A 27,068-nucleotide genomic window follows, 5' to 3' on the forward strand; every position below is an offset into this window, starting at 1 on the left:
TAATATTATGTGGAGTGAATTGAAGTTTTGAAGACTGACATTTGTGCTGCTCTTGTCCTCAAGTGGGCTTGCATTCAGAAAGTCTGAGAAGAATGCAAATCCTTTTGACCTGTCTTCCAAGGTGCTGACCTCCCCAATGTTGAACATCCATCTCCTATTGGTTGTTTACTTGTCCATCACTTTCAATTCATTGTGGCAGACTGCAGAATTTAGATCTGATACATTGGCTGTTGGTTCACTTAGCCCTGTCTATTCCATTATTCCCTCCATCTCACACGCACGCACATTCTAACACACACACACACTCTGTGCAATCGTGATTTGGAGGTGCCGATGTTGGGCTGGGGTGTACAAAGTTAAAAATCACACAACACCAGGTTATAGTCGAACAGGTTTATTTGGAAGCACACTAGCTTTCGGAGCGACGCTCCTTCATCAGGTAGTTGTGGAGAATAAGATCATATGACCCTACGATCTTATACTCCACAACCACTTGATGAAGGAGCAGCACTCTGAAAGCTAGTGCTTCCAAATAAATCTGTTGGACTATAACTTGGTGTTGTGTGATTTTTAACTTTATACACTATGCACGGTCCTTCAAGGGTACAAGGCCAGTGCACGAAAGAGACAATCTAATCGTCCCTAGACCTGCTTGCTGCCGCTTCCCCCAACCTGCTCACCAATATTGAGTATATTCTGCGACTTACTTGCCAACAGGAGTCTTGTGTCCTCACCTACTCAAGGACATAGAAACATCAAAAATAGATGTAGGAGTTGGCCATTCAGCTGTTTGAGCCTACTCTACCATTCAACATAATCATGTCTAATCTTCAAACTCAGTATCATATTCTCGCTTTCTCTCCATACCTTTTGACCCCTTTAGCCCTAAAAACTGCCCCGGTGTCCTATCTTTTTGCAGTCTCCCTATCACCAGCAGACTTGCCTCTGCTCACAGCAACCTCCCCTCAAACTGAATTAAGTTGAGGATGTTGGCACAGCTTACTGCTTTTCCAAACAGAAACCTTTTCTCTTCCATGTTTGCCGCTGGTAGATTCCTTCAGGGGCTGGAGAGTTCCTCCTGGCAGGTCACATTTCAGCCTGTGGCCTGCCTCTTGGAAAGGGCCAGAGTTTGATGCAGAAGGGTACAAAGAGGTTCACATGAAATGTAGGCAGGAGCACAACACACCTGAGTTGAATGCTTTCTTCCACACCAGGTTGGACCCTGTCATCATGATGTTGTAACTGACCAAGGTCCTTTTGACAGTATTTTCCAAACTTGAGACACCTACCACTTAGAAGGACAAGGGCTGCAGATGCACGGGAATACCACCACCATCCAGACCTGAAACGAAATCACTGCTCCTACACTGTTACTGTGTTTAAATCAGCACCTTCCCCACAGCAAAAAGTGATGGGCAATAAACACTGATTTACTGAGCAGCACATCCAAAGAAAGAGTAGAATTTTGAAATTTTCAATTGTTTGATTATATTCCAATATCAAGCCTTTATTTGAATTTAGTCTGTCTTTGCCCATTTCAGTCTAGAAATTGAAACTTACAAATCTGTGCACTGATTTTCTGTTTTTATTGTATGTGGCCATTGCACCATCCAGAATGAGTTCCCATGCCGAGCCAGTGTAAAGCTGGGTGAATTTACAGAGTGATCGCTCTTGGTTTGCCAGTTATTATTGGATGCAATTAGCCACTGATGCCAAGAAGCACAGCTGCCAACCAGTTCTTTTCAGTCTGTTCAACTTGATTGCACGTTTAGAGGAACTTCCTGTGAGAGAGGCTAATTTACTTATTGCTCCACTGTGACCCTGTGTATACGTGTGTTTGCAAACCAAGGCATGTTAACACAATGCTGTCCTGTCGCTCCAAATGGTGGTGACTGAGCGATGATTATAATCGGAATGAGGTAGAATTTACAGCATTGGCTTAACTAATGTACACTGGTGTTCAGTTCTATAGGAGCCTCATTGTACCTCTTACAAGCTAGCCCTCCCTGCGTATCATCCTACTCCTTTCTCCCTGACGTGCTTCTCTATCTTGCACTTAATGTAGGCAGCTGTGCTAGTGACCCCCAAAACTTCCATGTTGTTGTGAGTCTCATACTATAAACATTAATTGTGTAAAGGGATTTCTCCCTCAATTTCATTATTATCGGCGACTCTTATATTTATGATTCTCGTTTTGTTCTTCCCCACAAGTGAATACATCCTCTCTAAACTTCATAACTTTAAAATCCTCGGCAGTTCCCTTTCCTACAGGAAAAAAAAAGTTCTAACCTGTGTGATCTTTCCTGACCTCTCACCTGTAAAATTCTAACAGAGCTGGACAGACTAGATGCAAGGAGGATGTTTACCCCAGCTGGTGAGTCTGGAAGCAGGGTCACAGTCTCAGGATAGGGGGTAGGCCATTTTTGACTGAGATGAGGAAGATCAGTCAAAGGTTAGTGAGCCTGTGGAATTCTCTATCAAAGAATCCTGTGAGGTCAAGTCACTGAGTATATTCAAGGAAGAGGTTGTTAATCTGTAGATTTTAAAGGCACCATTGGATATGGGGACAAAATGGAATATGGAATTGAGATAAAGCATCAGACATGATCATATTGAATGGTGGAGCGGGCTCAAAGGGCTGAATAGCCTACTCCTGTTCCTAGTTTCTATGTTCTATTTTCCTACTTGTGGCATCATCCATGCAATTTGTTCTCTACACCTTTTCCAGTCCCAACAAAAAGGTCCAGGACTTGCACCTCTACTGCCAAATCCAAACCACCCAACAACTTGAGGAAGAACGCCTCATCTTCCAACTTAGAACCCTTCAACGGCATCAACATCGACTTCACTAGTTTCCAAATCTCCCCTCCCCCCACCTCATCCCAGATCCAACTCCCCAATTTGGCACCAAACTCTTGACTGTCCTACCTTCCATCTTCCTTCCCACCTATCTGCTCCACCCTTCCCTCCAACCTTTCACAATCACCCCCTACCTGCATCAACCTATCACCTTCCCAGCTACCTCCTTGCCAGCCCCACCTCCACTTTGTTCTAAAAGGTCTTTCCTTTATTCTAAGGCTCTGCCCCGGGTTCTGGTCTCTCCTATCAATGGAAACATCTTCCCAACATCTAGACTGTCCAGGCAATTCAATATTCTGTAGTTTCAATTAGATTCCCCCACAACCTTCTAAACTCCATTCCATATAGACTCAGAGTCCTCAAACGTTCCTCATATCAGCTATTCATTCCTGGGACCATTCTCGTGAAACTCCTCTGAACACGCTCCAGGGCCAGTACATCCTTCCTAAGATATGGGGCCCAAAACTGCACACAATACTCCAAATGTGGTCTGACCAGAGCCTTACAGTGCCCCAGAAGTACATCCCTGCTTTTATACTCAAGTTCTGTCAACAAAAATGCCATCATTGTATTTGCCTTCCTAACTACTAGATTAGAGTGGTGCTGGAAAAGCACAGCAGTCCTGGTTTCCAGCATCTGCAGTCCTTGTTTTTACCTTCCTAACTACTGACTCAACCTGCAAGTTTACCTTGAGGGAATCCTGGACTACAACTCCCAAGTCTCTTTGCACTTCAGACTTCTGGATTTTCTTCCCATTTAGAAAATAGTCCATGCCTGTAATCCTCCTACTGAAGTGCATGACCTCACGTTGTATTCCATCTGCCACTTGTTTGCCCACTCTCCTCACCTGTCCAAATCCTTTTGCAGCCTCCCCACCTCCTCACTGCTACTTGTTCCTGTTACTATCTTAGTATTGTCTGCAAACCTATCCAGAATGCCCTCGGATCCTTCATCTAGATCGTTAATGTATGAAGTGAAAAGTTGTGGTCCCAACAATGAGACTTCCGGAACACCAGTTGTCACCGGCTGTCACTCTGAGAAGGACTCCTTTAAACCCACTCTCTGCTTCCTGCCAGACTGCCAAGCTTCTATCCATGCTAGCATCTTACCTCTAACACAATGGGCCCTTATCTTACTCAGTAGCCTCCTGTGCGGCATCTTGTCAACGGCCTTCTTGAATTCCAGGTAGGTAACATGCATTGGCTCTCCTTGGTCTAACCTGCTCATTGCTTCCTCAAAGAATTCTAGCAGATCTGTCAGGCATGACCTCTCCTTGATGAAACCATGCTGACTGTGCTCTATTTTACCACACACTTCCAAGTATTCAGAAATGTCATCCTTCACTATAGATTCCAGGATCTTACCCATGACCGAGCTTAGGCTAATCAGTCTGTAATTTTCCTCACTCCCTTTTTAAACAGGGTGTCACGTTAGCAACTTTTCAGTCCTCTGGTACCCTTCCTGATTCTAGCGATTCCTGAAAGATCATTACTAACGCCTCCACTATCTCTTCAGAGGGAGGCCATTACATAACTGCAACTATGGATTTTTTTTACCTTTGCAATTCCTCAGTTCTACCCACACAGATTCTATACCATCTGACCATACTTTGTTTCTTACTATTGATTTAATTTCATTTCTTACTAGTAAGGCAGTCCCACTCCCTCTGTCAACCTGCCTATCTTTTCGTTAGGATATTTATCCTTGAATATACATCTCCCAATCCTGGTCCCCTTGCAGCCATGTCTCTGTGATGCCCACCACGTCATACCTGCCAATTTCAATCTCCGCCACAAGACCATGTACCTTATTTCTTATACTGCATGGATTCAGATATAACACCTTCAATACTGTATTAACTGTCCCTCTTCTCATTGTCATTTGTTTGTCCAGTTTGCTTGAAATTTGAGTGCTAACCCTTTCCATACTTTCTGTCCTATTTGTGACTGCGCTGGAGAATTTAATAACCTCTCCTGAGTTCTGCAGTGTTTCCTCCTTCTTTAATTCAGGTTTCCCCTGTAACGGAACCCGCATCTCCCCACCTCCACCACCCCCCAACGCCCTGCCCACAGCCCTAGTTATGCGATTCGCTAGGACTCTGGTCCCAGCACAGTTTGAGATGAAGACCATCCCATCGGAGCAGGTCCCTTCTTCCCCAGTACTGATGCCAAAGACCCATGAATTCAAACACATTTCTCCCACACCAATCTTTGAGCCATGCATTTACCTGCTTAATCTTATAAACCCTGTGTCAATTAGCTCGTGGCTCAGGGAGTAATCCAGAGATTATTACATTTTTGGTTCTGCTTTTTAATTTAGCTCCTAGTTGTTCATACTCCCTTAGCAGAACCTTTCCCTTAGTTTTATCTATGTCATTAGTGCATTTGTCGATCACAACCACTGGATCTTTACCCTCCCAATTAAAGTTCCTCTGCAGCCCAGATGAGATATCCCAAACTCAACCACCAGGCAGGCAACACAACCTTCGGGACTCTCCATTGCAAGCTGCACCTTCAGCTGTTTAGGTCTTAAACTCTGGAATTTCCTGTCTAAACTTCACTGCCTCTTCATCTCTTCCTCCTTTAACATACACTTCAAAACCTACTTCTTTGTCCAAGCTTTGTACCAATCTTGCCTCTTTCATCTGGTGCCAATACTTTCACTGATTAAGCAAGCTCCTTGGAACATTTTGCTATCTAAAAGGAATGACAGGAATGCAAAACGGTTGGATAAATGCAAATAAGTTGGTTTTGTGGTTGTAATCTCGGATTTATGCAATTAGCCATTCTGTAAACTGCAGATGTTCACTTTAATATGGTATTTCAGGGGTGCTCTTAAGAGCTTCCTTTTTTTTCTCACTTGAACAACTAGCCAACTGTAATGGAAAAGTTTTTCATTTTTTTCAGGCATCGATATTTAATGTTAAATAGGCATATTGACCTCTTCCAATTGCATCCATCTACTTTTATCCTCCGTGAATTACCCTGCATAGTTGGAAGAATTTTCCAGTCCTGGGCTTATGGACTGGGGCCGGAACCACAGCTGGAAGACCACATTAGCATGGCTGCCTGATGTCTTCCCACCACAGAGGAAGGTTACCCAGTGATAGAACTGAATGGGATCAGTTGCCTGCTGAGTAGAGGGATGTGGCAAATCTCAAGGAGCAAGGCTCCTACAAGGAAGGACTTAAAAGAGTCATTGGGATTTTGCCAGTGGTGGAATGACCGCGCCCTCTTCGGGATTCCATGGCTACCAGCCTCTTAGAAGACAATAAGACGTGGGAGCAGAATTAAGTCATTGGACCAAGAGTCTGCTCCACTATTTCATCATATCTGATATGTTTCTCAACCCCATTCTCCAGCCCCCCCCCCCGCCTTACCCTTGATCCCTTTATTAATCAAGAACCTATCACTGTCTTAAAGACACTCAATGACTTGGCCTGCTGCAGCAATGAGTTCCACATATTCACTACCTCTTGCTGAAGAAATTCGTCCTCGTCTCAGTTCTAAACCGTTATTCTGAGGCTGTGCCTTTGGTCAGAGTCTTATCTGCTCATGGAAACGTCTTTTCCATGATCAATCTATCCAAGCATCTCAGTATTCTGTAAGTTTCAAAGAGGTCCAACCCCTCATCCTTCTCAACCCCATTGAGTAGACCCAGAATTCTCAACCACTCATCATATTCCAAGCCCTTCATCCCTGGGATCATTCTTGTAAACCTCTCCAAAGCCCCTCCAACACCAGTACATCCTTCCTTAGATAAGGAGCCCAGAACTGCTCCCAATATTGCAAATACTCTCTGGCCAGAGCCTTATACAGCCTCAGCAGTACATCTCTGCTCTTGTATTCTAGCCCTCTTGAAATGAATGAATTTTCCTTCCTAACTGCCAACTGAACCTGTATGTTAACTTTAAGGGGATCCTGAACTAGGACTCCCAAGTCTATTTGTGCTTCAGATTTCCAAAGCCTTTCCCCATATAGAAAATAGTCTGTGTCTTTGAGGAAGGGTCACCGGACCCAAAACGTTAACTCTGATTTCTCTTCACAGATGCAGCAAGACCTGTTGAGGTTTTCCAACAACTTCTGTTTTTGTTTCTAATTTACAGCATCAGCAGTTCTTTTGGCTTTTTGTCAATGCCTCTATTCATTCTACCAAAGTGCATAACCTCATACTTTCCCACATTGTATTCCATATGCCACTTCTGTGCCCATTATGCTGGTCTGTCCAAGTTCTTCTGAAAGTGAGAGGCCTATAGCAACCCAGGAGCTGGATGCTGCAAGCACCATTGTGATGCTGCTCCTTTACAAGGTTAGGTTGTCCTTGGTATTTTTTTCAGAGGGGTCGTAAATGCACAGATTCTAGGGTGTCTGGTTTGGATGGGTTTTAGGGCCAATTTGTTTGTAGCTAACAGATACTGCCTCAGAAAAAGGCATTCAAGTTAAAAAAAACTGGTACAATGAAAGGGGAGTGGCCAATTCTGCCAATTAAGCTTTTCTCTGATTTAGTTTGCATTTAGCGGTCTAGCTGTTCAGGGGCTACTGGTCAGTTTAAGCTAGGAAATCCAAAGAAGCAGCTACAGTGGAAGGAGGTTCCATGTTAAATCTCTCTGCCATCTCTGTCTCCTGTAAGAACCAGTGTCTGATTTTACCTTTTTGCCAAGGGGGTGTTTATGAGGACTGTTGCAGGCATTTGGAACAGCATCATTAAGTTGGGATGGTCTGTTGGGTTTTTGGATAGGTTAAGGTATTCTGTATTCTGTTCTCTTTTGTTTGTGTTTCATTTGGTAGAGTCATAGAGATGTACAACACAGAAACAGACCCTTCGGTCCAACCCGTCCAAGCCGACCAGATATCCTAACCCAACCTAGGCCCACCTGCCAGCACCCGGCCCATATCCTTCCAAATCCTTCCTATTCATATACCCATCCAAATGCCTTTTAAATGTTGTAATTGTACCAGCCTCCACCACTTCCTCTGGCAGCTCATTCCATACACGTACTACCCTCTGCACTGTTTGTTAATTTTCCCAGATGCACTCCGATGTCTAGTGATACATGAATTCAAACAGCAAAGGCAATAACTGTGCAGGTTCACTGCTGTGTCAGTTTCTTTCTCTCTCTCCCCTGCACTGACTGACCATGTACTTTCTTTGTCTGTTTCTCTCCCTTTTAAAACTGCTTTTGTTTTGACTATGCTTTTCTCCAAAGTTACTTTATAAATAAATTCTATTTTGTTTAAAACCGAGGGGTTTTGACCAGCTGCATCACTCCTGGAATATCCACTTAACACCTGCTCAAAACAACTAGAAAATTAGGGTCTGGGCCTCCTTCTTAAAATGTGTTGAGGGAGTCTGGCCTGGTCCATAACACGATTGAAGGAATTGCATGTAGGAAAGGCCAAATTGAAGCCGAAACCTCCCCCTTCCAGGACCCGCCTCTCCGTTCCGTGGTTCCTTCCACACTTGACCATTCAATATTTTTAACTTGAATGAAACTAAGCTCTCCAATGGTACCCCAGCTTTGAAGCAGCTTTGTGTTTTTGAGTTGTTTAAACGGCAGCCACCTTACCCAGTACAGCTGACAAAGCTTTAGATGTACTGGCACCTTCTCAAAGCCAACAAGCCCAGAGACGGCCAGTAAGGAGGTCAGCTCTGGGAATATATCCCTGTCTTTCTGGCTGTCAGCAAGTTTTCGGTTCACAGTCCCAATGGGGTTCTGATGTCAGGGTGCTCAATCACATCCATCCAACATGCAAGCTTTTCAGTTGCTTGCTGCTAATGTCAATATTCAATTATTTAGGAATTAATTAATGAACATATATGATCATTTGTTCTCAGACCAGATGCACAAACAAGCTCCATTGTAAATTGAAGTACAAAACTGATAAATCTGCATGGCTGATGATCCCAGCTACAAACAGCAACGTGCCCCTAACAGTGTGTTGTGTTTCCAGCTTGACTCTGTCGGAAGCAAGTGTCTCAATAACAAAGTGTACTTTATATCAATTCCCACAATGGGAAACACAAGAATTGAAAGAATGCACTAGTGTTGAGTTTATTGCATTGTTTCGTTTTCAGTAAGTTGGATGTTTGAAAAAGGCCACGTTAATCGCTTGCGGACTGACCTTCTGATGTTTTACACCATGAAAGGGCAGCATTTTGTTCCATATCAGTAATTCTACGAATCATTTATTGAGGGATGCCTTGTGGTGCCATGCCTATCCATGAGCCAGAAGCTCAGCGTTTATGGCCTGCCCTGGGATTTATGCTAAAGGATGCTACATTTATAATTTGGTCAATCAAGCTGAGCATTAACCTGTAAACAAGTCCACACCAACCCTCCAAAGATTAACCCACCCAGACCCATTTCCTTACATTTACCCCTGACTGATTCACCTAACACGATGGGCAATTTAACATGGCCAATTCATCTGACCTGCGTGAGGAAATCCACACAGACACAGAAAGAATGTACAAACTCCACACGGATAGTCACCCGAGGTAGGAATCGAACCTGGGTCTTTGGCATTGTGAGGCAGCAGTGCTAACCACTGAGCCACCATGCTGCCTTATTGAAGAAATACATATAGTGTGATTTTTGGAAGTTAGTCATTGCAGCTGCAGGACATCTCTGCAGGAGCTCCTCAGGATAGTGTCTAGGACCAAGCGTCTTCAGTTGTTTTATCAATGATGTTCCCTCCATCATAAGGTCAGAAGTGGAGATGTTTGCCAATTATTGCATAATGTTCAGCAACATTTGCAACTCCTCAGATACAGAAGCAGTCCAAATGCAACATAGACCTGTATAATATCCAGGCTTAGGCTGACAGTGGCAAATAATACCCATGCCACACAAATGTCAGGTAGTGACCATTTGCAATAAGAGACAATTTAACCATCACCCCTTGACATTCAATGGCATGACCTTCACTGAATGCCCCAATATCAATATTCTGAATTAGAATTAGCTTAATTGTCACATGTACTCAAATGAGTACAGTGAAAAATGTATAAGTCGCTGCTTATGGTGCCATCTTAGCTACAAGGTCCTTAGGTACAGCTTCTTCAGTTACAGTGCTTAGAAAAATAGAGAAGTAAAAAGTGCAGAATTGCAGATTTTAAGAATAATTTATAAAATGGAGGAAAAAAAAGTTCAGTATAATAGTTTTCCAACCCAATCCACCTAGCCTCCTGTCTGCACTGGGGCTTGACTTGATACTGCGTCGAACTTCACCTCAGGGTTCACAGGCCAGGAGATCGCTCTGGAATTACCTTGAGACCGCAAGTCCGCGCTGAGGCCATGTCAGGAAAGGAGATTGCCTCGCTGGGCTGAGAGGACTCCATGCTGGGCTCAGAGGCCTTCATGCCAAGCTGCTATGCCAAGCTTAGAGGATGCCGCTTTGGTCTACATGGAGGCCAGGAGGTCGGAGGTCATGAGGTCACAGGTCAGGAGTTCCAAGGTCATGAGGTTGGAGGCTGCAAGGTCAGAGGCCCGCAGTTCCGAGGTCAAAGGCCACAAGGTCGGAGACTGTGAAGCATCAAGGCTGTGGGACTGGAGGCCAGTAGTTCCAAGGCTGGGAAACCAAGATGACATAAGAGGAGAAAGAAAGGACGAAGAGAAAAGAAAGAGAGAAAAAAGAAAAGTAACGGACAGAGTGGATGAGCTTCAACTGAAGAGTCCTACTCCACTGCAATCTTGGAATCTTTTTAAGGATGGCAATTTTCCAGGAACTGAACTTGACTAGCCATATAATTATGATAGCTACAGAAGTCATATTTTTGTGGAAATCATCATCTTGACTAATGCATTAAATAATGTCTCAACCATAGCACCCCATGTTTTCGAAGGATGCTTCACTTTTTCACAGAATTTCAAGATTGTGTACCCATGGATCTGACCCTCTGTTGTCTCCTTTGTTTTCTATTTATGTGAATAGGATAAACCCAGACTGGGCCAGGGACTGTAATCGTAGGCCTTGGTAATATTCCTGGCCCAGATGCCCAGCCCTGCCCCCAGCCCAAGTACAGCAACCCCATCCTGGATATAAACACTGAGGACCCCATTCCCAAACCCAGTCGTCTTGGCCAACCAACCTGAGCTCTAATATGCTTCCCTGTCCACAGCTTTAGATACAGGCACAAAAGAATCCTGTTCAAGCGTGGTGATTATAACAAATTGGGTGGACTGTAAACTGTCTGGAAGGTTGCAAGGAGACACAAGTGGGTCAGTGAAATGGGCAATTCTATGACAGGTCCATTTGTATATTTATGTAGCTGAATGAGCTGGTAAGCTTAGATGTTATTATATGTTTCAGAATGCCACCAGCAGCACAGGTTCAATCCCTGTTCTAGCTGAAGTAAACTTGAGACCTTTCTCTTTGCTTGCCCTTTGCTTGATGTGAAGAGGCATCCCACAAACTTTATAACCTATTGCCTCATCCTAATAGAGATTGAGGAGAAAGTGAGGTCTGCAGATGCTGGAGATCAGAGCTGAAAATGTGTTGCTGGAAAAGCGCAGCAGGTCAGGCAGCATCCAGGGAACAGGAGAATCGACGTTTCGGGCATAAGCCCTTCTTCAGGAGATTGATGCCTACAGTCTCTCACAGATAGTTACATGCCTACTTATATAGGACATGAGGAAACATGCTCAACCCCATTCATAGGTTAATTGCATTCCTATGCTCTGACAATAGTTGCATAGAATAAATGAGATCCTGGGTTTTATAGATTGAGGCTTTTAAAATAAAACAGCCCTCTACAAAATCAGCTCCTGCTCCCTTGATCCTATTTTCATGAGACTGCTGACCAGCCAGATTCCCTTAGTCTCTGTATTTGCTGATATATCACTAATTCTTTCTCTTCAGATTCTGTCCACCATTGTCTCTAAGCTGTGTAGGTGCATGGCCCCAACCTAATTGGCAATGTGCAGCACAGGAGGCAAGCTGTGGTTCCTTTAGCATGGAGTTGACAGCCTGGTGGTTTCTGCACACATGCAGTTGCACAGGAATGTTAGAAGGTTCAAGCCTTGCTGTAAAGGGGTTACATACAGAACAGTGGAAGAAATGTAGAGGGAATGTTGGTGGCTGCCATTTCCCTTGAGAGCTGTCTTCTCCTTCAAACAAAATCAAGCTTGCAAATGGCTCAGTAGCTCAGTGGTTAGTACTACTGCCTCACAGCACCAAGGTCCTGGGTTCAATTTCACCATTGGGTGACTGTGTGGAGTTTGCACATTCTCCCTGTGTGTGTATGTATGGGTTTCCTCCCACAGTCCAAAGTTGTGCAGGTTAGGTGGATAGGCCACGCTAAATTGTCCATAGTGTACAAGGCTAGGTCGGTTAGCCATGGGATGGGATGAGTCTGAGAGGGATGCTCATGTGAGAGCTAGTGTTCTTGGGCTGAATGGCCTGCCTCTGCACTGGAAGGATTCAATGATTTTTATACTGCTTCCTTCCCAATGTTCTTCAACATCTTGTTCCTTCATTGCTGAAAGTGCCAGGATAGTAAACACTGACCCTACCAGGCCACTGCAGGGTAACAGAAGAAGGTGAGGACTGCAGATGTTGGAGATCAGAGTCAAAAAGCTCAGCCGGTCAGGCGGCATCCGAGGAGCAGGAGAGTCGATGTTTTGAGCATAAGCTCTTCATCAGCAATGTGAGGGAGGCCCAAGGGGGCTGAGAGATAAATGGGAGGGGGTGGGGGTGGGGCTGGGGGGAGGTTAGCTGGGAATGCGATAGGTAGGTGAAGGTGAAGGGTGATGGTGATAGGTTGGAGAGGAGGGTGCAGGGTAGTGGCAAAGATCTGTGCTCCTGTTTGAAGAGCAGGTGTGCCCTCCTTATAATCATTCCTTAACAAACAACACTGAAGCACATGCTGTGGTGATTAACCACACTGATGTTTGAAGGAGCTTGCAGTGCACAAAAAATTATCATGTTTCTGATATTGGATTAGTAACCACACCTCAAAAAGTATCTCCTGGGACCTGAAGGGGTTTGAGGTTGTGAAAGATGTGATATAAATGCATATTCTTTCTTCCTCTTCAAGTTTGTATCTGTCTCAAAACTGGGGCAGCAACAATTAATGGGCAAGGTAACAATTATCCAATCCAACTCCTGATTTTTTTACTGAATATACTCCTTTCTCATGTGTTACATATTCTTGCTGTTCCAGCATCAGTAGAGGGAGTGAATATAACAGCAGAAGAGCTCACTACGCACGGGATCGTGGGAGGATCAGTCTTACTTTCTATACAATACACAGCTAGCAGCTCAGAGACTCCAGTCATCCAGTGGCAGCTGAAGAGGGACAAGCCCATCCCTTTGGTCCAATCCTTTGGTACACGCATCCTGGGCAAACTACGGCCAGAGTACAAGGATCGGATTGTGATCTTCCGCAACGGATCCCTGTTGATCCACAACTTGCAGCCAACCGACGAAGGAATGTATGAAGTCGAGATCGCAATCACAGATGATGCCTCCACTGCAGTGAAGACGCTCAATTTAACTGTTGATAGTAAGTAGCAGGCTGTTTGACTTATACTGCGTTGTTTACCAATCCTGTGGGAGAGAGAATTCCAAATGCTATTGACCCTCTTGGTTCCCGCTTAGGTGTTGTGAATCTATGCTCCTAGTTCCAAGTTTCTCCAAAAGGGGAAACATCTTTCACTTCCTACATAATCTTATATATTTCCACAAGATTGCTATTTATATTTCTAAACTTCAGAATATTGGCTCAAGCTGCTCAACCTTTCCATATAAGAGAACTCCTTCACCCCTTGGTGAATCTTCTTTGAACTCCCTCCAATACAAAAAAAAACTCCTCTCAGAATTTTAATGCTCAGGGGCTACAATAGAAAAAACTGGTGTTCATTTTACCATGAGACTATACCTCTCTCCGGTTAAGACGTAGTTAACTAGTTCACTGGAACTCAGGAGTCAATTACAAGTTTCTTTGAAGGAAAGAAAGAACAATTTTCATTGTAACCATGAGAAAAATAATAAAAATGCAACTTCAAACACACACAAGCTGAAGAATAGGTAGTGCCCAGTTCAAAAAGAAGGTGAAAAGAATATACCTAAAAGTCCTGGGTCTCCAAATTATATCAGTCCAGATTATATCACTATCACGATGCTCGCATCAGATAAAGTAAGGAAACTACACTTAGTACTCAAGTTGTGGTCTCACCAACGCCATCTACAGTTATAATAAGACTTCCATACTTTTGTATTTAAGGGTGGCTCAGTGGTTCGCACTGCTGCCTCACAGCACCAGGGACCCGGGTTCAATTCCAGCCTCGGGCGACTGTCTGTCGAGTTTGCGTGTTTTCCCTGTGTCTGCATGGGTTTCCTCCTGGTGCTCCAGTTTCTACCCATAATTTAAAGGTATGCAGGTTAGGTGAATTGGCCATGCTAAATTGCCCATAGTGTTCAAAGATGTGTGCATTAGTCAGGAGTAAATGTAAAGTTGTAGGGGAATAGGTCTGGGTGGGTTACTCTTCAGAGGGTCGGCATAGACTTGTTGGGTCAAAGGGTCTGTTTCCCTTTATTATAAAGGACACATTCCATTTAGTTTCTTAATGACAAGCTGTACCTGCTTGCTGGTTTGTTGTGATTCCATGTACAAGTACATGTAGATGCCTCTGTACTGCAGAACACTGATCTCCCACTGCTTAAATTATAATCTGCTTTTCTATTCTTTCTATCAAAGTGGACAACCTCATATTTTCCATATTATACTCCATTTGCCACAACATAACCTTCTCATATCCTTCTTCGGACTCTTTGTATCTTCGTCACAACTCCCTCCCTCCCTATCATCAGAAAATTTGACTACAGTGCACTCAATCCCTTCATCCAGGTCATTTCACTCCAAATATTACAAAATATAACTTCTGTAAATAGAAAGGAAGAAAGAAGAATTGATTTGCATTGACATAGATGCCAAAATATGGTCTGATTTCCCCATTTCTACCCAGGGACACGATAATTTTAATGCTGACTAACATCACCCTAGCTGAGACTAGTTAACTCAGCTCTGAGTGCTCACTATAATTCTTTTCAGTCTCGGGTGGTGCTACACTTGTCATGATGATTTGGGATATCTCATTGTTATTATTATTGTTGAATTCATAAGTGAACGCGAATTGGTTCTGGCTTCTTCTCTTGACTACCAGGCTGTGATTCCTTCTTAAAGACAGGGTGGATAGGGACAAGCTTTTTCCCAGGGTGAAGGATTCAATAATGAGAGATCAAGCTTTCAAGGTAAGAGGTAGAAAGTTTAAGGGGGATACACGTGGCAAGTACTTCACACAGAGGGTAGTGGGCGTTTGAGACATGTTCGAGGAGAAAGTGAGGACTGCAGATGCTGGAGATCAGACCTGAAAATGTGTTGCTGGAAAAGCGCCGCAGGTCAGACAGCATCCAAGGAGCAGGAGAATCAACGTTTTGGGCATAAGCCCTTCTTCAGGAATGAGGAAAGTGTGTCCAGCAGGCTAAGATAAAAGGTAGGGAGGTGGGACTTGGGGGAGGGGCGTTGGAAATGCGATAGGTGGAAGGAGGTCAAGGTGAGGGTGATAGGCTGGAGTGGGGTGTGGGCGGAGAGGTCAGGAAGAAGATTGCAGGTTAGGAAGGCGGTGCTGAGTTCGAGGGATTTGACTGAGACAAGATGGGGGGAGGGGAAATGAGGAAACTGGAGAAATCTGAGTTCATCTCTTGTAGTTGGAGGGTTCCTAGGCGGAAGATGAGGTGCTCTTCCTCCAATCGTCGCGTTGCTATGGTCTGGCGATGGAGGAGTCCAAGGACCTGCATGTCCTTGGTGGAGTGGGAGGGGGAGTTGAAGTGTTGAGCCACGGGGTGGTTGGGTTGGTTGGTCCGGGTGTCCCAGAGGTGTTCTCTGAAACGTTCTGCAAGTAGGCGGCCTGTCTCCCCAATATAGAGGAGGCCACATCGGGTGCAGCGGATGCAATAGATGATGTGTGTGGAGGTGCAGGTGAATTTGTGGCGGATATGGAAGTATCCCTTGGGGCCTTGGAGGGAAGTAAGTGGGGCGGTGTGGGCGCAAGTTTTGCATTTCTTGCGGTTGCAGGGGAAGGTGCCGGGAGTGGAGGTTAGGTTGATGGGGGGTGTGGACCTGACGAGGGAGTCACGGAGGGAGTGGTCTTTTTGGAACGCTGATAGGGGAGGGGAGGGAAATATATCCCTGGTGGTGGAGTCCGTTTGGAGGTGGCGGAAATGACGGCGGATGATACGCTGTACATGGAGGTTGGTGGGGTGGTAGGTGAGGACCAGTGGGGTTCTGTCCTGGTGGCGGTTGGAGGGGCGGGGCTCAAGGGCGGAGGAGCGGGAAGTGGAAGAGATGTGGTGGAGGGCATCGTCGACCACGTCTGGGGGGAAATTGCGGTCCTTGAAGAAGGACGCCATCTGGATTGTATGGATTTGGAACTGGTCCTCCTGGGAGCAGATGCGGCGGAGACGAAGGAATTGGGAATATGGGATGGGGTTTTTACAGGGGGCAGGGTGGGAGGAGGTGTAGTCTAGGTAGCTGTGGGAGTCGGTCGGTTTAAGGTAAATGTCCGTGTTGATTCTGTTGATTTCCGAGATAGAAATGGAAAGGTCTAGGAAGGGGAGGGAGGAGTCTGAGACGGTCCAGGTGAAGTTGAGGTCGGGGTGGAAGGTGTTGGTAAAGTGGATGAACTGTTCAACCTCCTCGTGGGAGCACGAGGCAGCGCCGATACAGTCATCGATGTAGCGGATGAAAAGGTGGGGGGTGGTGCCAGTGTAGCTGCGGAAGATGGACTGTTCCACATATCCTACGAAGAGGCAGGCATAGCTGGGGCCCATGCGGGTGCCCATGGCTACTCCTTTGGTTTGGAGGAAGTGGGAGGATTGGAAAGAGAAGTTGTTCAGGGTGAGAACCAGTTCAGTCAGTCGAAGGAGGGTGTCAGTGGAAGGGTACTGGTTGGTACGGCGGGAAAGGAAGAAGCGGAGGGCTTTGAGTCCTTCGTGATGGGGGATGGAGGTATACAGGGACTGGATGTCCATGGTGAAGATAAGGCGTTGGGGACCGGGGAAGCGAAAATCATGGAGGAGGTGAAGGGCGTGGGTGGTTTCCCAAACGTAGGTGGGGAGTTCTTGGACTAAGGGGGACAGGACCGTGTCGAGGTATGCAGAGATGAGTTCGGTGGTGCAGGAGCAGGCTGAGACAATGGGTCGGCCGGGGCAGTCAGGTTTGTGGATTTTGGGCAGGAGGTAGAAACGGGCGGTGCGGGGTTGTGGGACTATGAGGTTGGAGGCGGTGGATGGGAGATCCCCTGAGGTGATGAGGTTATGGATGGTCTGGGAGATGATGGTTTGATGGTGGGAGGTGGGGTTATGGTCAAGGGGGCAGTAGGAGGAGGTGTCCGCGAGTTGGCATTTAGCCTCAGTGGTGTAAAGGTCGGTGCGCCAAACTACTACCGCGCCTCCCTTGTCTGCTGGTTTGATAGTGAGATTGGGGTTGGAACGGAGGGAGTGGAGGGCTGCACGTTCCGAGGGTGAGAGGTTGGAGTGGGTGAGAGGGGTGGAGAAGTTGAGGCGGTTAATGTCGTGGCGGCAGTGGGCTATGAAGAGATCGAGGGTGGGTAAGAGGCCAGCACTGGGTGTCCAGGTGGATGGGGTGTGTTGGAGGCGGGAGAAGGGGTCGTCAGAGGGTTTGAAACATGTTGCCAGCAGAGCTGGTAGAGGCAGGCACAGTAGATTCATTTAAGATGCATCTGGATAAATGCATGAGTAGGTGGGGAATAGAAGGATACACATGCTTAGGAATTGACCGACAGTTTTAGACATTACATTTTGATCAGCTCAGGCTTGGCCACCGAAGGGCCTGTTCCTGGGCTCTAAATTTCTTTGTTCTTTGAAGATGTATAGACACTAGCAGATGAAATGGATTGGATTTCTAAGTTCCACTATGCCTGAAATGAAAGGCTGCCAGGCAGCATCAGCAATGTGCAGTGATTACCCTAACTTCATCAGCACCAACAATAGCACCAAAAGAAGCAAAGAAAATCGATCTGTCAAAATGTTTTACAAGATACCTTTTCCACAAACCCACTTGCTAATTCCCTAAGAATCATGGCTGAGGAAGATGGAAAGTTTGCTGTTTTTCACAACATGTTTGCAACTTTCTAGTTGACCACAATAAAATCACTGCCAGTAATTATCCCACCATCCCACCACTCCTTCTTTGCCAGAGCATGGTAACTCTGTATCTTTTTCCCAAATGACACAGGTTGTTGCTGAAGTAGTTGATCCAAAGAATCTGTTTCTCTGGCTGGTTTCCCATATTCCGCCCTTTATTAATTATAGCTCATTCAACTCTGTTGCCTGTATTGCTGTTCAACTGTCACCCCTGTGCAATCTGATTTGAATTGACTCCTAATCCACCAGTGCCTTAAATATATTTTTTAAAATCCTCATTGAAAATCCACTGTGGTTGCTTCCTCCCTGTGTCTGTAACCCCCTCCAACCCCAAGTCCTTCAAAAGCTTAAGCTATGTTCATCTTACCATTGGTTATTGTCCCTTTAGCTGTCTAAATCTGAATTTCTGAAATTCATTCTTTAAAACTCTCGCAAGACTTTGATCAAATTTTTACTCACTTGCCCTAATTCCTCCATCTTTCTCTTTGCATCAAAATATATCTGACTAGGGTTTACGAGCTTAGAAGTTCTTCAACAAGCACATCTTTGTTGTGTGTTTTATGACCCTGGCACCTCTTGTGAGTTTATTATTTGTGTTATCCAGTCCCCGTGACAAAACCTGTGGTGGTGTTGTCATCCTCTACTGTCCTGGAACTGAGTGAATACGTCACACTGAACTGCTCACATGAAAATGGAACCAAACCAATATATACATGGCTAAAAGGAGGGAAGCCCCTAGACGATGATGAAAGATTCTCTTTGTCAAGTGATCAGAAAACCCTGACCATCACACGGGTCCACATAACTGATGATGACCTTTACAGCTGTATGGTGGAGAACCCTATCAGCAACTCTCGAAGCATACCAGTGAAGCTGACTGTATACAGTAAGTACATATAAGGGACAACCAAGGGGGAATGGTAGGAAATAATGTGGCAAAGTAGGATTATTATTACAGTGGAGGGAGGACAATGACATTTAAAGTACAAAAACTAAGGCAGTATCATCGCCTGAATGACATGGGCTCTGATGTGAAATGAGGTAGAATCGCACCAGAAATCCAGTGAGGCCTTTCTCAAAGTCAGAAACAACCTGTGCATCTTTGAAATAAATTCTGAGTGTCAAGGCAAGATTATATATAAATGATCTGCAAGCAGGGACAGAGTGTAACATAGCATAATTTGCAGATGATACTGAAACAGGTGGGAAAGCAGGCTGTCATGAGGAGATAAAGAGTTTAAAGATGGATATGAGCATGGGCCAGAATCTGGCAGATGAAGTTTAATGTGGATAGGTGTGAGGTTGTCTATTTTGGCTGGGAAAATAATAGGGCAAATGATTATTTGACAGGGAAGCAGATTCAAAGTCTGTCAGTGCAGAGGGATCTGGGCATCTTTGTGCATGAATCTCAGAAAGTGGGTATGTAGGTGCATCATAGAATAAAAAAGGCAAATGGAATCCTAGCATTTATTACAAAAGGATGGATGATAAAAATAAAGAAGTGTTGTTACAGGTATATGGGCCATTGGTGAGACTACACCTGGAGTATTGTGTCCAGTCCTGGTCCCCTTACTTGAGGAAGGATGTGCTGTCACTGCAGGCAGTTCAGAGGAGGTTCACCAGACTGATTCCAGGGATGAAAGGGCTGTGTACGAGGAACGGTTGAATAGCTTGGGCTTGTACTCACTGGAGTTCAGAAGAATAAGGGGGGGGGAATCTGACTGAGGTATATAAAATGCTAAAGGGGATTGATAAGGTGGATGTTGAAAAGGTGTTTCCCCTTGTGAGACAGTCTCAAACAAGAGGTCATAGATATAGAGTGAGAGGAGATCAGTTCAAACCTGAGATGGGGAGAAACTATTTCTCCCAGAGGGTTGTGAATCTGTGGAACTCTCTGCCTCAGACTGCAGTGGAGGCAGAATCAATCAACAGATTCAAGTAAGAACTAGGTATGTTCCTGAAGAAAAGCAGAATAAAGGGCTTTGGGGAGCAGGCTGGAGAGTGGAGTTGAGACCAGGATAAGATCAGCCATGATCATGTTAAGTGGCTGAGTGGATTCAGAGGCGTGAATTGCCTGCGCCTGCTCCTAATTCTAATGTTCCTATATTCCTATTCTTGCCTAGTGGCATGAATGTCATATTCAGGGGGATCATCACTTATTAACAATCTTATTAATTGTATGTCCCTCCTCTTTAATATGCAGCTTTTTATCCTGTTCTTGGCTGCAAGCAAAGTAGACACCAAGGTGGATGTGGAAGTCTGACAGTTTCAGCTCATCACATGCTCCAGATTTAAACACCAAGCACCAACATCTCCTGGCACTATTTTCCAGCCTCACGCACATCACATTCAACAACACTGGCATCTGAGATGTGTAAATTCTAAGAACCCTCAGGCTACATTCTTGATCCACTTACAATACTCTTCTGCACTTCAGTGCTGCACTTTAGGGTCAATGGCAACTCTCACTAAAATGCTGCAGTAAGAACATTGCATGGTCAGGGACGCACACCCAGCTAAGGGTTTGGACCAGATGGAATCTTTGCGCTGTCTGCTCACTCTCTTCACTCTCACTCATTTTGAATCTGACTGGATGTTTACAGCATCTCTTCCTTGCATTACCTTTTTGCACCTTGTCCTTCGTTTGGAGATGCCAGGCTCACAGTACTTTGTATTGCGTTGACATTTATTGAAGACACAATGCCAGGAAGCTTGTCATGTTGTTAGGAGTTCTCAATCAAATCAAGGGAGATCATCTTCACTCGGAGGAGTCTCTGCACAGTAGGTCAAGGGCTGTTTCTGATATAGTCCAAGGCTCAGAGATGGTCAGTCAGCTCTTTGGGGTGTGTCAGAGTCAGAATCCTCTCCTCTTTAAGAGGTGAGCAATTGAATGTCAGGCAGCCCAACTGCCATTTTGATTCCTTCTACCCTATTGTTGTCTGTTTCTTCCTGGAATGCAAGAGGGGCAAGTTTTATGGGAAACAGGGAGGCCAGCTGTTAGTGCTGGTGTAGGTGGGGAAGGTGGTGAGGTGCCCAAGTAATTGAGCAGGCAGCACAGAGAGTATGCAGGATTAGCTATGTCAGGGATTGGGATGGATGACAGCGAGTGACAGAAGGTGTTGCAAGCAATAGTGAGAGTGGTAGGGAATGAGCCTTATTGAGTGAGTATGAGGTATTGGAGAGAGAAGATGATGGCACATTGACCTTCTTCCTACAGTGCTGTTCATTCCTTCAGCCGGATGAAACTGCACTGACCCAGATGGCAACCTTGGACCATGGTCTGGTGTCATTGCCTCCGCTGGGGCAAGAGGAAGTTCCACCTTTACACCTTCCCATCCACAGAAATTCCAGGTCACTGCCCACAAAGCAGGAACCCAATTTTCTCTGCATAGCCATATCTGGGGTAAATGTCAGAAACTGTGCAGGGCAGCTCCAGATTGACAGTACTTGTCCTGGAGCACAATAGCCTTTGTAAGTTGTTCCAAGTAGAATGGGGCTAGAGTCAAGAAGAGGATCATCATAAAGGAGAGTTTGGGACGATGCAGTGTGAAAACACGCGAGGCCTCGTGGAGAGAAACCCGCCATAGAACTTGACAAAACTGACATTTAGCCTAAAACAAAACATAACATTCATCCGCCTGAGGCAGAGTAGAATGTTTACAGAGGTAACAGTGGGATACAGTTTAAAAAAGGAGGCAACTGGTTGCAATGGATCTTAAAGAAGGGACAACTTTTGAATGTAAAATGAGGTAATATATATGTGTGTATAATAACAACCAATCCAATATCATCAATTTGTACTATTATCAAAAGTTACAAATCCCCCAGAGAGTTTAGGTGTAAATACCACTTCTGAGATTTTGCATGTAAGTTATAACAGATTCCTGAGCTGATGAATAGAAAGGTTAGCTAAATGCACAGTTTTATTTGATTTTCCTGTGAGGTTGCAGGGAACATTGTAAGACATTTCTCAAAAGACTGTGGCCTAAAAGGTTAATGAAGAAGGATCCACCATGACCCTCTGCCACAAACATTGCTGGATTTAAGGGGTAAGAGATAGCCTCTCCAACTCCATGCACAAACATGAGGTGGTAATTAACAGGTTTGGGGGTGAGAGCCATCAACTCCCATAATTTGGATGTCCCTTGTCCCTTAATGAAGTGAGAAACTTCAATCTCCTTCAAAAGTTATTTTTAATCTTATATCTTCCAAGATCCATAATCTGACCCTACCTCCATTAATATTGAATGGATACGTCAGGTGACAGCCTGTGCCGTCAAGCACTGGGTTCTGATTGAGCACTTAAGAGCAAGAATGTCCAGCTTAGAAATCCCCCACCCTTGGTCCTGATCTCTTACATTGTTTGCTTTTTTGGAACCAGGAGGCGAGTCCTCCCTCAAGGCCTTAACAGAGACTTTCTGTTGGAAGACGTTTGGTGCCTCAACTAGTTTCATAAACCCTTTCAATTAGAACAGAGTAGGTTAAGAGTAGAATGGGTGGAAGTGTTTAAACCTTTGAGATATTCTGATAAATATATAAAGAATATTACTTGGTCGATACATCAATAAGCCCCTGGTGAAGGGCTTATGCCTGAAACATCGATTCTCCTGCTCCTCGGATGCTGCCTGACCTGCTGTGCTTTTCCAGCACCACACTCTCGACTCTGATCTCCAGCATCTGCACTCCTCACTTTCTCCCAGTACATCAATAAGTAAAGGGCATAAAACTTTAAGACTATTAGCAAATTAGCAGAATTTAAGACCATAAGGATCTACGGCAGATAATGGCAATACGATAAGAAATGTATTGATTAAACTGGTAAAAGTAAATAATAAATAGGTGAATAAAGCATCAATGTATAGGCCAAGTAAGAGTTCTAAATACAAGTACACTGAGTGTAAGGAATAAATTAAATGAGCTGCAGGCACAAGTTCAAATTGGAGATTATAATCCAGTAGCCATTATTGAGATGTGGCTGTAGAATTCTCAGGACCGGGGAACTAAATACAGCCTTGATTTACAGGACAGACAGAGAAAATGACATGGGAGGTGGAATAGCCTTGTTGATTAGAAATAAAATTACTTCAATGTTGAGGGAGGATATAATGAGGGGAAAACATCAACTGGAGACTGTTTGGGTTGAACTGAGGAACAGTACTGGATCTAAAACTGTTATAACTATTGTGTATAGACCCCCTGGTAGCAGTTCTGAAGTGCTATAAATGGAGAAATTAGGCAAGTTTCTAGCAAAGCCAGAGTAATATAATGAGGGATTTTAACTTTACCACAGTTTGGGAGAGGCAGCCAGCACCTGTCAGAAAGGTAGTGAATTTCTGGAGTGTGTCCAGGATAGTATTCCAGAGCAATATGTCCTGATGCAACAAGGAGAAAGCAGTAACGGATTTAGTAATGAGTTGGAATTAATTAGTAATATAATTGTGTGAATATTTATCAAATGGTGATCACAACATGATCGAGTTCAGTGTAGCATTTGAAAGCAAAAAGCATGAATCAGCTACAAGAATATTTTGAGTTAAGTAAGGCTGACTTTAAGAGATCAGACAGAGACTGTCCACATAAAAAACTGGGAAAATCTGTTAGTGGGTAAAACAACTGAAGAACAGTGGAGGATGTTTAAAGAAACATTTAGCACAACACAAAGCTAGTTTATATCCCTGAGAGGGAAAAGCTGGTCTTCACAGAAATAAAGAGAGAGGGGACAGCATAAAACTGCACAAATGCAAAGAACAGCATAGATCCTGCTGAATGGGAAAGATACAAAGACCAGCAAAGGATCACAAAGCAGCTTATAAGAGCTACTAAAAGAGATTATTAAAGGAAACTTGCCAGGGACATCAAAATTATTAAGATGGAATTTTATAGTTACATAAGGGTAAGTGGATGATCAGGACAAATGTTGGCCCACTATAGACTGGAAGATATTGTCAATGTGTATGGGGAAATGGCAGCCATACTTAATAATTACTTTGCCTCCGTTTGTACAGCAGTAAGGAAGAATAGCTTACTGCAAGTCCTGAGGATATTAGTAGTGAATTGGGGGATGGAACTGAATAAAATTATCTCAAGTAAACATAATTGATCAGGAAATTAATGGAAATAAAGAGTGAGAAGTTCTCAGGACCTGATGGTTTCCATCCGAAGGTGTTAAAGGAAATAGGGGAGCACATTGCAGTTATGTTAGATATAATCTTTCATAGTTCCCTAAATTGTCCCTCTGGATTGGAAAATTGTGCATTCCTCTTCATTTTTAAGAAGGGTGAAAGGGCAAAACCAGGGAATTACAGACCAATTAGCCTAACATCTATGGTGGAGAAACTCTTAAGTCTATAATCAAGAATAGGTAACTGAATGTCTTGAAAATTTTCAGTTAATTAGGGAGAGTTTGCATAGATTCATAACAAATAGGTCATACCTGACAAACCTCTTTTAATTTTTTGAAGAAGTGACTGAGATAATGAACAGGGGAAAGTCTGTGGATTGTGCTTATATTGATTTCCAGATGAAATTTGATAAAGTCTCACACAAGGAGCTGTTAACTAAGGTAGAAGCCAATGGAATTGAGGGCAAATGACTGGGAAATTGGATAACAGAGAGGGAACCAGCACTGTCCCACAAGGATCTATACTAGGACCTGAATTATTCACATTATTTATTAATGGTTCAGATAATGAATAGAAAGTCATACATCCAGATTTGCTGATGATTCAAAGCTGGGCAGCACTGTAGATGATAGTAGAAAATTACAGAGATGTTGGTAGACTAAGTGAATGGACAAAACTGTGACAGATGGAGTTCAACATAAGCAAGTGTGAGATTATCTATTTTTAACCTACAAAGATAGATCAAGGTACTTCTAGATGGAATGAAGTCAAATATAGTGGATGTCCAAAAAGACATGGGACTCAGGTGCATGGATCTTTAAAATACCATGAGCAGGTGCAGGAAATAATCAGTAAAGCTAATGGAATGCTGGCCTTTATATCTAGAGGACTGAAGTATAAAGATGCAAAAGTTATGCTACAGTTATGCAAACCCTGGTTAGACCCCACTTGGAGTACTGTGAGCAGATCTGAGTACCACACTTTAGGATGGATATATTGCCCTTGCCAATATATTTAGTTTATTTGGCTATTTGGTTTAGAAGAATGATACCTGGACTTCAGGGGTTAAGCTATGAGGAGAGATTATACAAATCAAGCTTGTTTTCTTTAGAATTTATAAAGTTAAGAGGTGATCTGATCAAAGTCTTCAAGATATCAACAGGAAAAGATAGGGTAGATAAAGATAAACTATTTCCACTGGTTGGTGATTCTAGAACTAGGAGGCAAAGTCTAAACATTGGGGCAAGACCATTCAGGAGAGGGGGAAGTATTTCTACAAACCAAGGGTGGTAGATGTTTGGGATTCTCTTCTACAAGTGGCAGTGGATGCTAAATCAGTTGTTAATTTTAAAATGAGATAGATCATCTTTTGTTAAGCATTGGTATTAAGCAATATGGACTGTATGGTCGGTATATGGAGTTAGGGCGCAGATCAGCCTTGATCACATTGAATTGCTCCTAGAGGGGCTGATTGGCCTACTCCTTTACCTACGTTCCTATTGTATGTCCCTAACATATTAGGAGAACTTTATTTTACCAACCAGGGCCTTATCAAAAGCAGTCTTGTGATCAGGCACCTAAAAGCTTTTTGATGGGAAATGGATCAATCCTACAATATTTGAGGCCACCTTTGATGAAGGCAGTGCAAACATAGTGATCCAAATGAGCTCTCGTTATGCTGTAAAATTCAAAGATTCTATGACAATGTGAATAAAAGAGACTTTATGGGCAGAAAACCATTTCATGTGTTGATCTTTTTTAACCCATTTTTATAATCAACCTGTTCAGAGATGTTATTGTAGACATCTGGAGAAGGTGGGACTTAAGCTATGGATCTCTCTGTCCAAGGTAGAGATGCTACTACTACACCACAACGTGGGGGGGGGGGGGTGGGCTTATTATTCTTCTAAACATAACTAGAATACTTCCACTTAAAATTCAGAGACTGAAGGATTGGACAGTGACCTTGTTGTATTTTTTTCTAGGGCGGAGTTCCTTATATATCATCCTTTCTACAGGCGGGATTTTCCTTCTGGTTACCTTGGTAACTGTGTGTGCCTGCTGGAAACCTTCCAAAAAGTAAGATTGAATTGAGCTTCTTGGTTTTTATATCATGCCTGTTTATTATTGCGCATACAGAATGACTTACTGTAAATGACTCCACATAAAAGAGTTTGGTCATATTATGGTTTTATTACAAGATTAGTATGCTAGCGTGGGTGAGTTGAACTCTCATAATAGTAGTTGTAAAATTTTATGTAAAGTTTAAAGATCTGGAAGTTAAAAGCCTGTCCAATTGTTAGATAAACCCAAGTGGTGCACTGGTATCCTTTAGAGAAGGACATTTAGTCTCTTTATTCAGTTTATTCTGAGTGTAAGTCCAGCCCCATTAAAATATGGTTACCCCTGAAGTGGGGTAAGTGCAGAGCAATTGGTTGTATTAAACTGCTACAAAAGACAGTGTTTCTAATAGGAAGCCTGTTATCTTCTCGGGGTATTATTAATAAATGCCACTCTTGTTAATGATAACCATATCCTGAGATTGGATTTGTTTTTAATAATTTGCATTTGAAATTACATGCTGCAAAGTGGAATATCTCAAAGAATAGCTATGCCTTGTCTCTGTGTAATTTTGACAGATATAGCGACACACACAATCAGACTTAAATATGTTCGCATACTGATTTGAATAATTCCTTTTAATTGAGAACTTTGGTGGCCATTAAGACTCAAAAGATGAGAAATAATGATTACATCAACTCAAACTTGACTTTCCAACACCTACAGTGGAAGAAAATGTGAATTTGTATTTACATAACCCTTATCAGAACCTCAGGATGTGCTGAAGACCTTTGCAAACCATGAAGTACTTTTGAAGTGTAGTCATTGTATATTGTAGGGAAACACGGTACCTAAATTT

At 43.7% G+C, this 27,068-nt stretch overlaps 1 protein-coding gene across 2 annotated transcripts in view; it reads left to right on the plus strand.

Annotated features, from left to right (window-relative positions):
- The window catches only part of hepacamb (hepatic and glial cell adhesion molecule b), an 83,507-nt gene that overhangs the window by 40,111 nt on the left and 16,328 nt on the right, over positions 1-27,068 (plus strand). For both annotated transcript variants that reach the window (XM_043676867.2, XM_043676868.2), the window contains exons 2-4: positions 13,024-13,365; positions 18,631-18,912; positions 26,134-26,227. In XM_043676867.2, the coding sequence (XP_043532802.2) occupies positions 13,024-13,365; positions 18,631-18,912; positions 26,134-26,227 (718 nt within the window). The remainder of the gene's footprint in view (positions 1-13,023; positions 13,366-18,630; positions 18,913-26,133; positions 26,228-27,068) is intronic.

Source organism: Chiloscyllium plagiosum, unplaced genomic scaffold, assembly GCF_037043375.1.
Source record: "Chiloscyllium plagiosum isolate Xiang-an unplaced genomic scaffold, Cpla_swu_hap1 HiC_scaffold_29, whole genome shotgun sequence".
Classification (NCBI taxonomy): Eukaryota; Metazoa; Chordata; class Chondrichthyes; order Orectolobiformes; family Hemiscylliidae; genus Chiloscyllium; species Chiloscyllium plagiosum.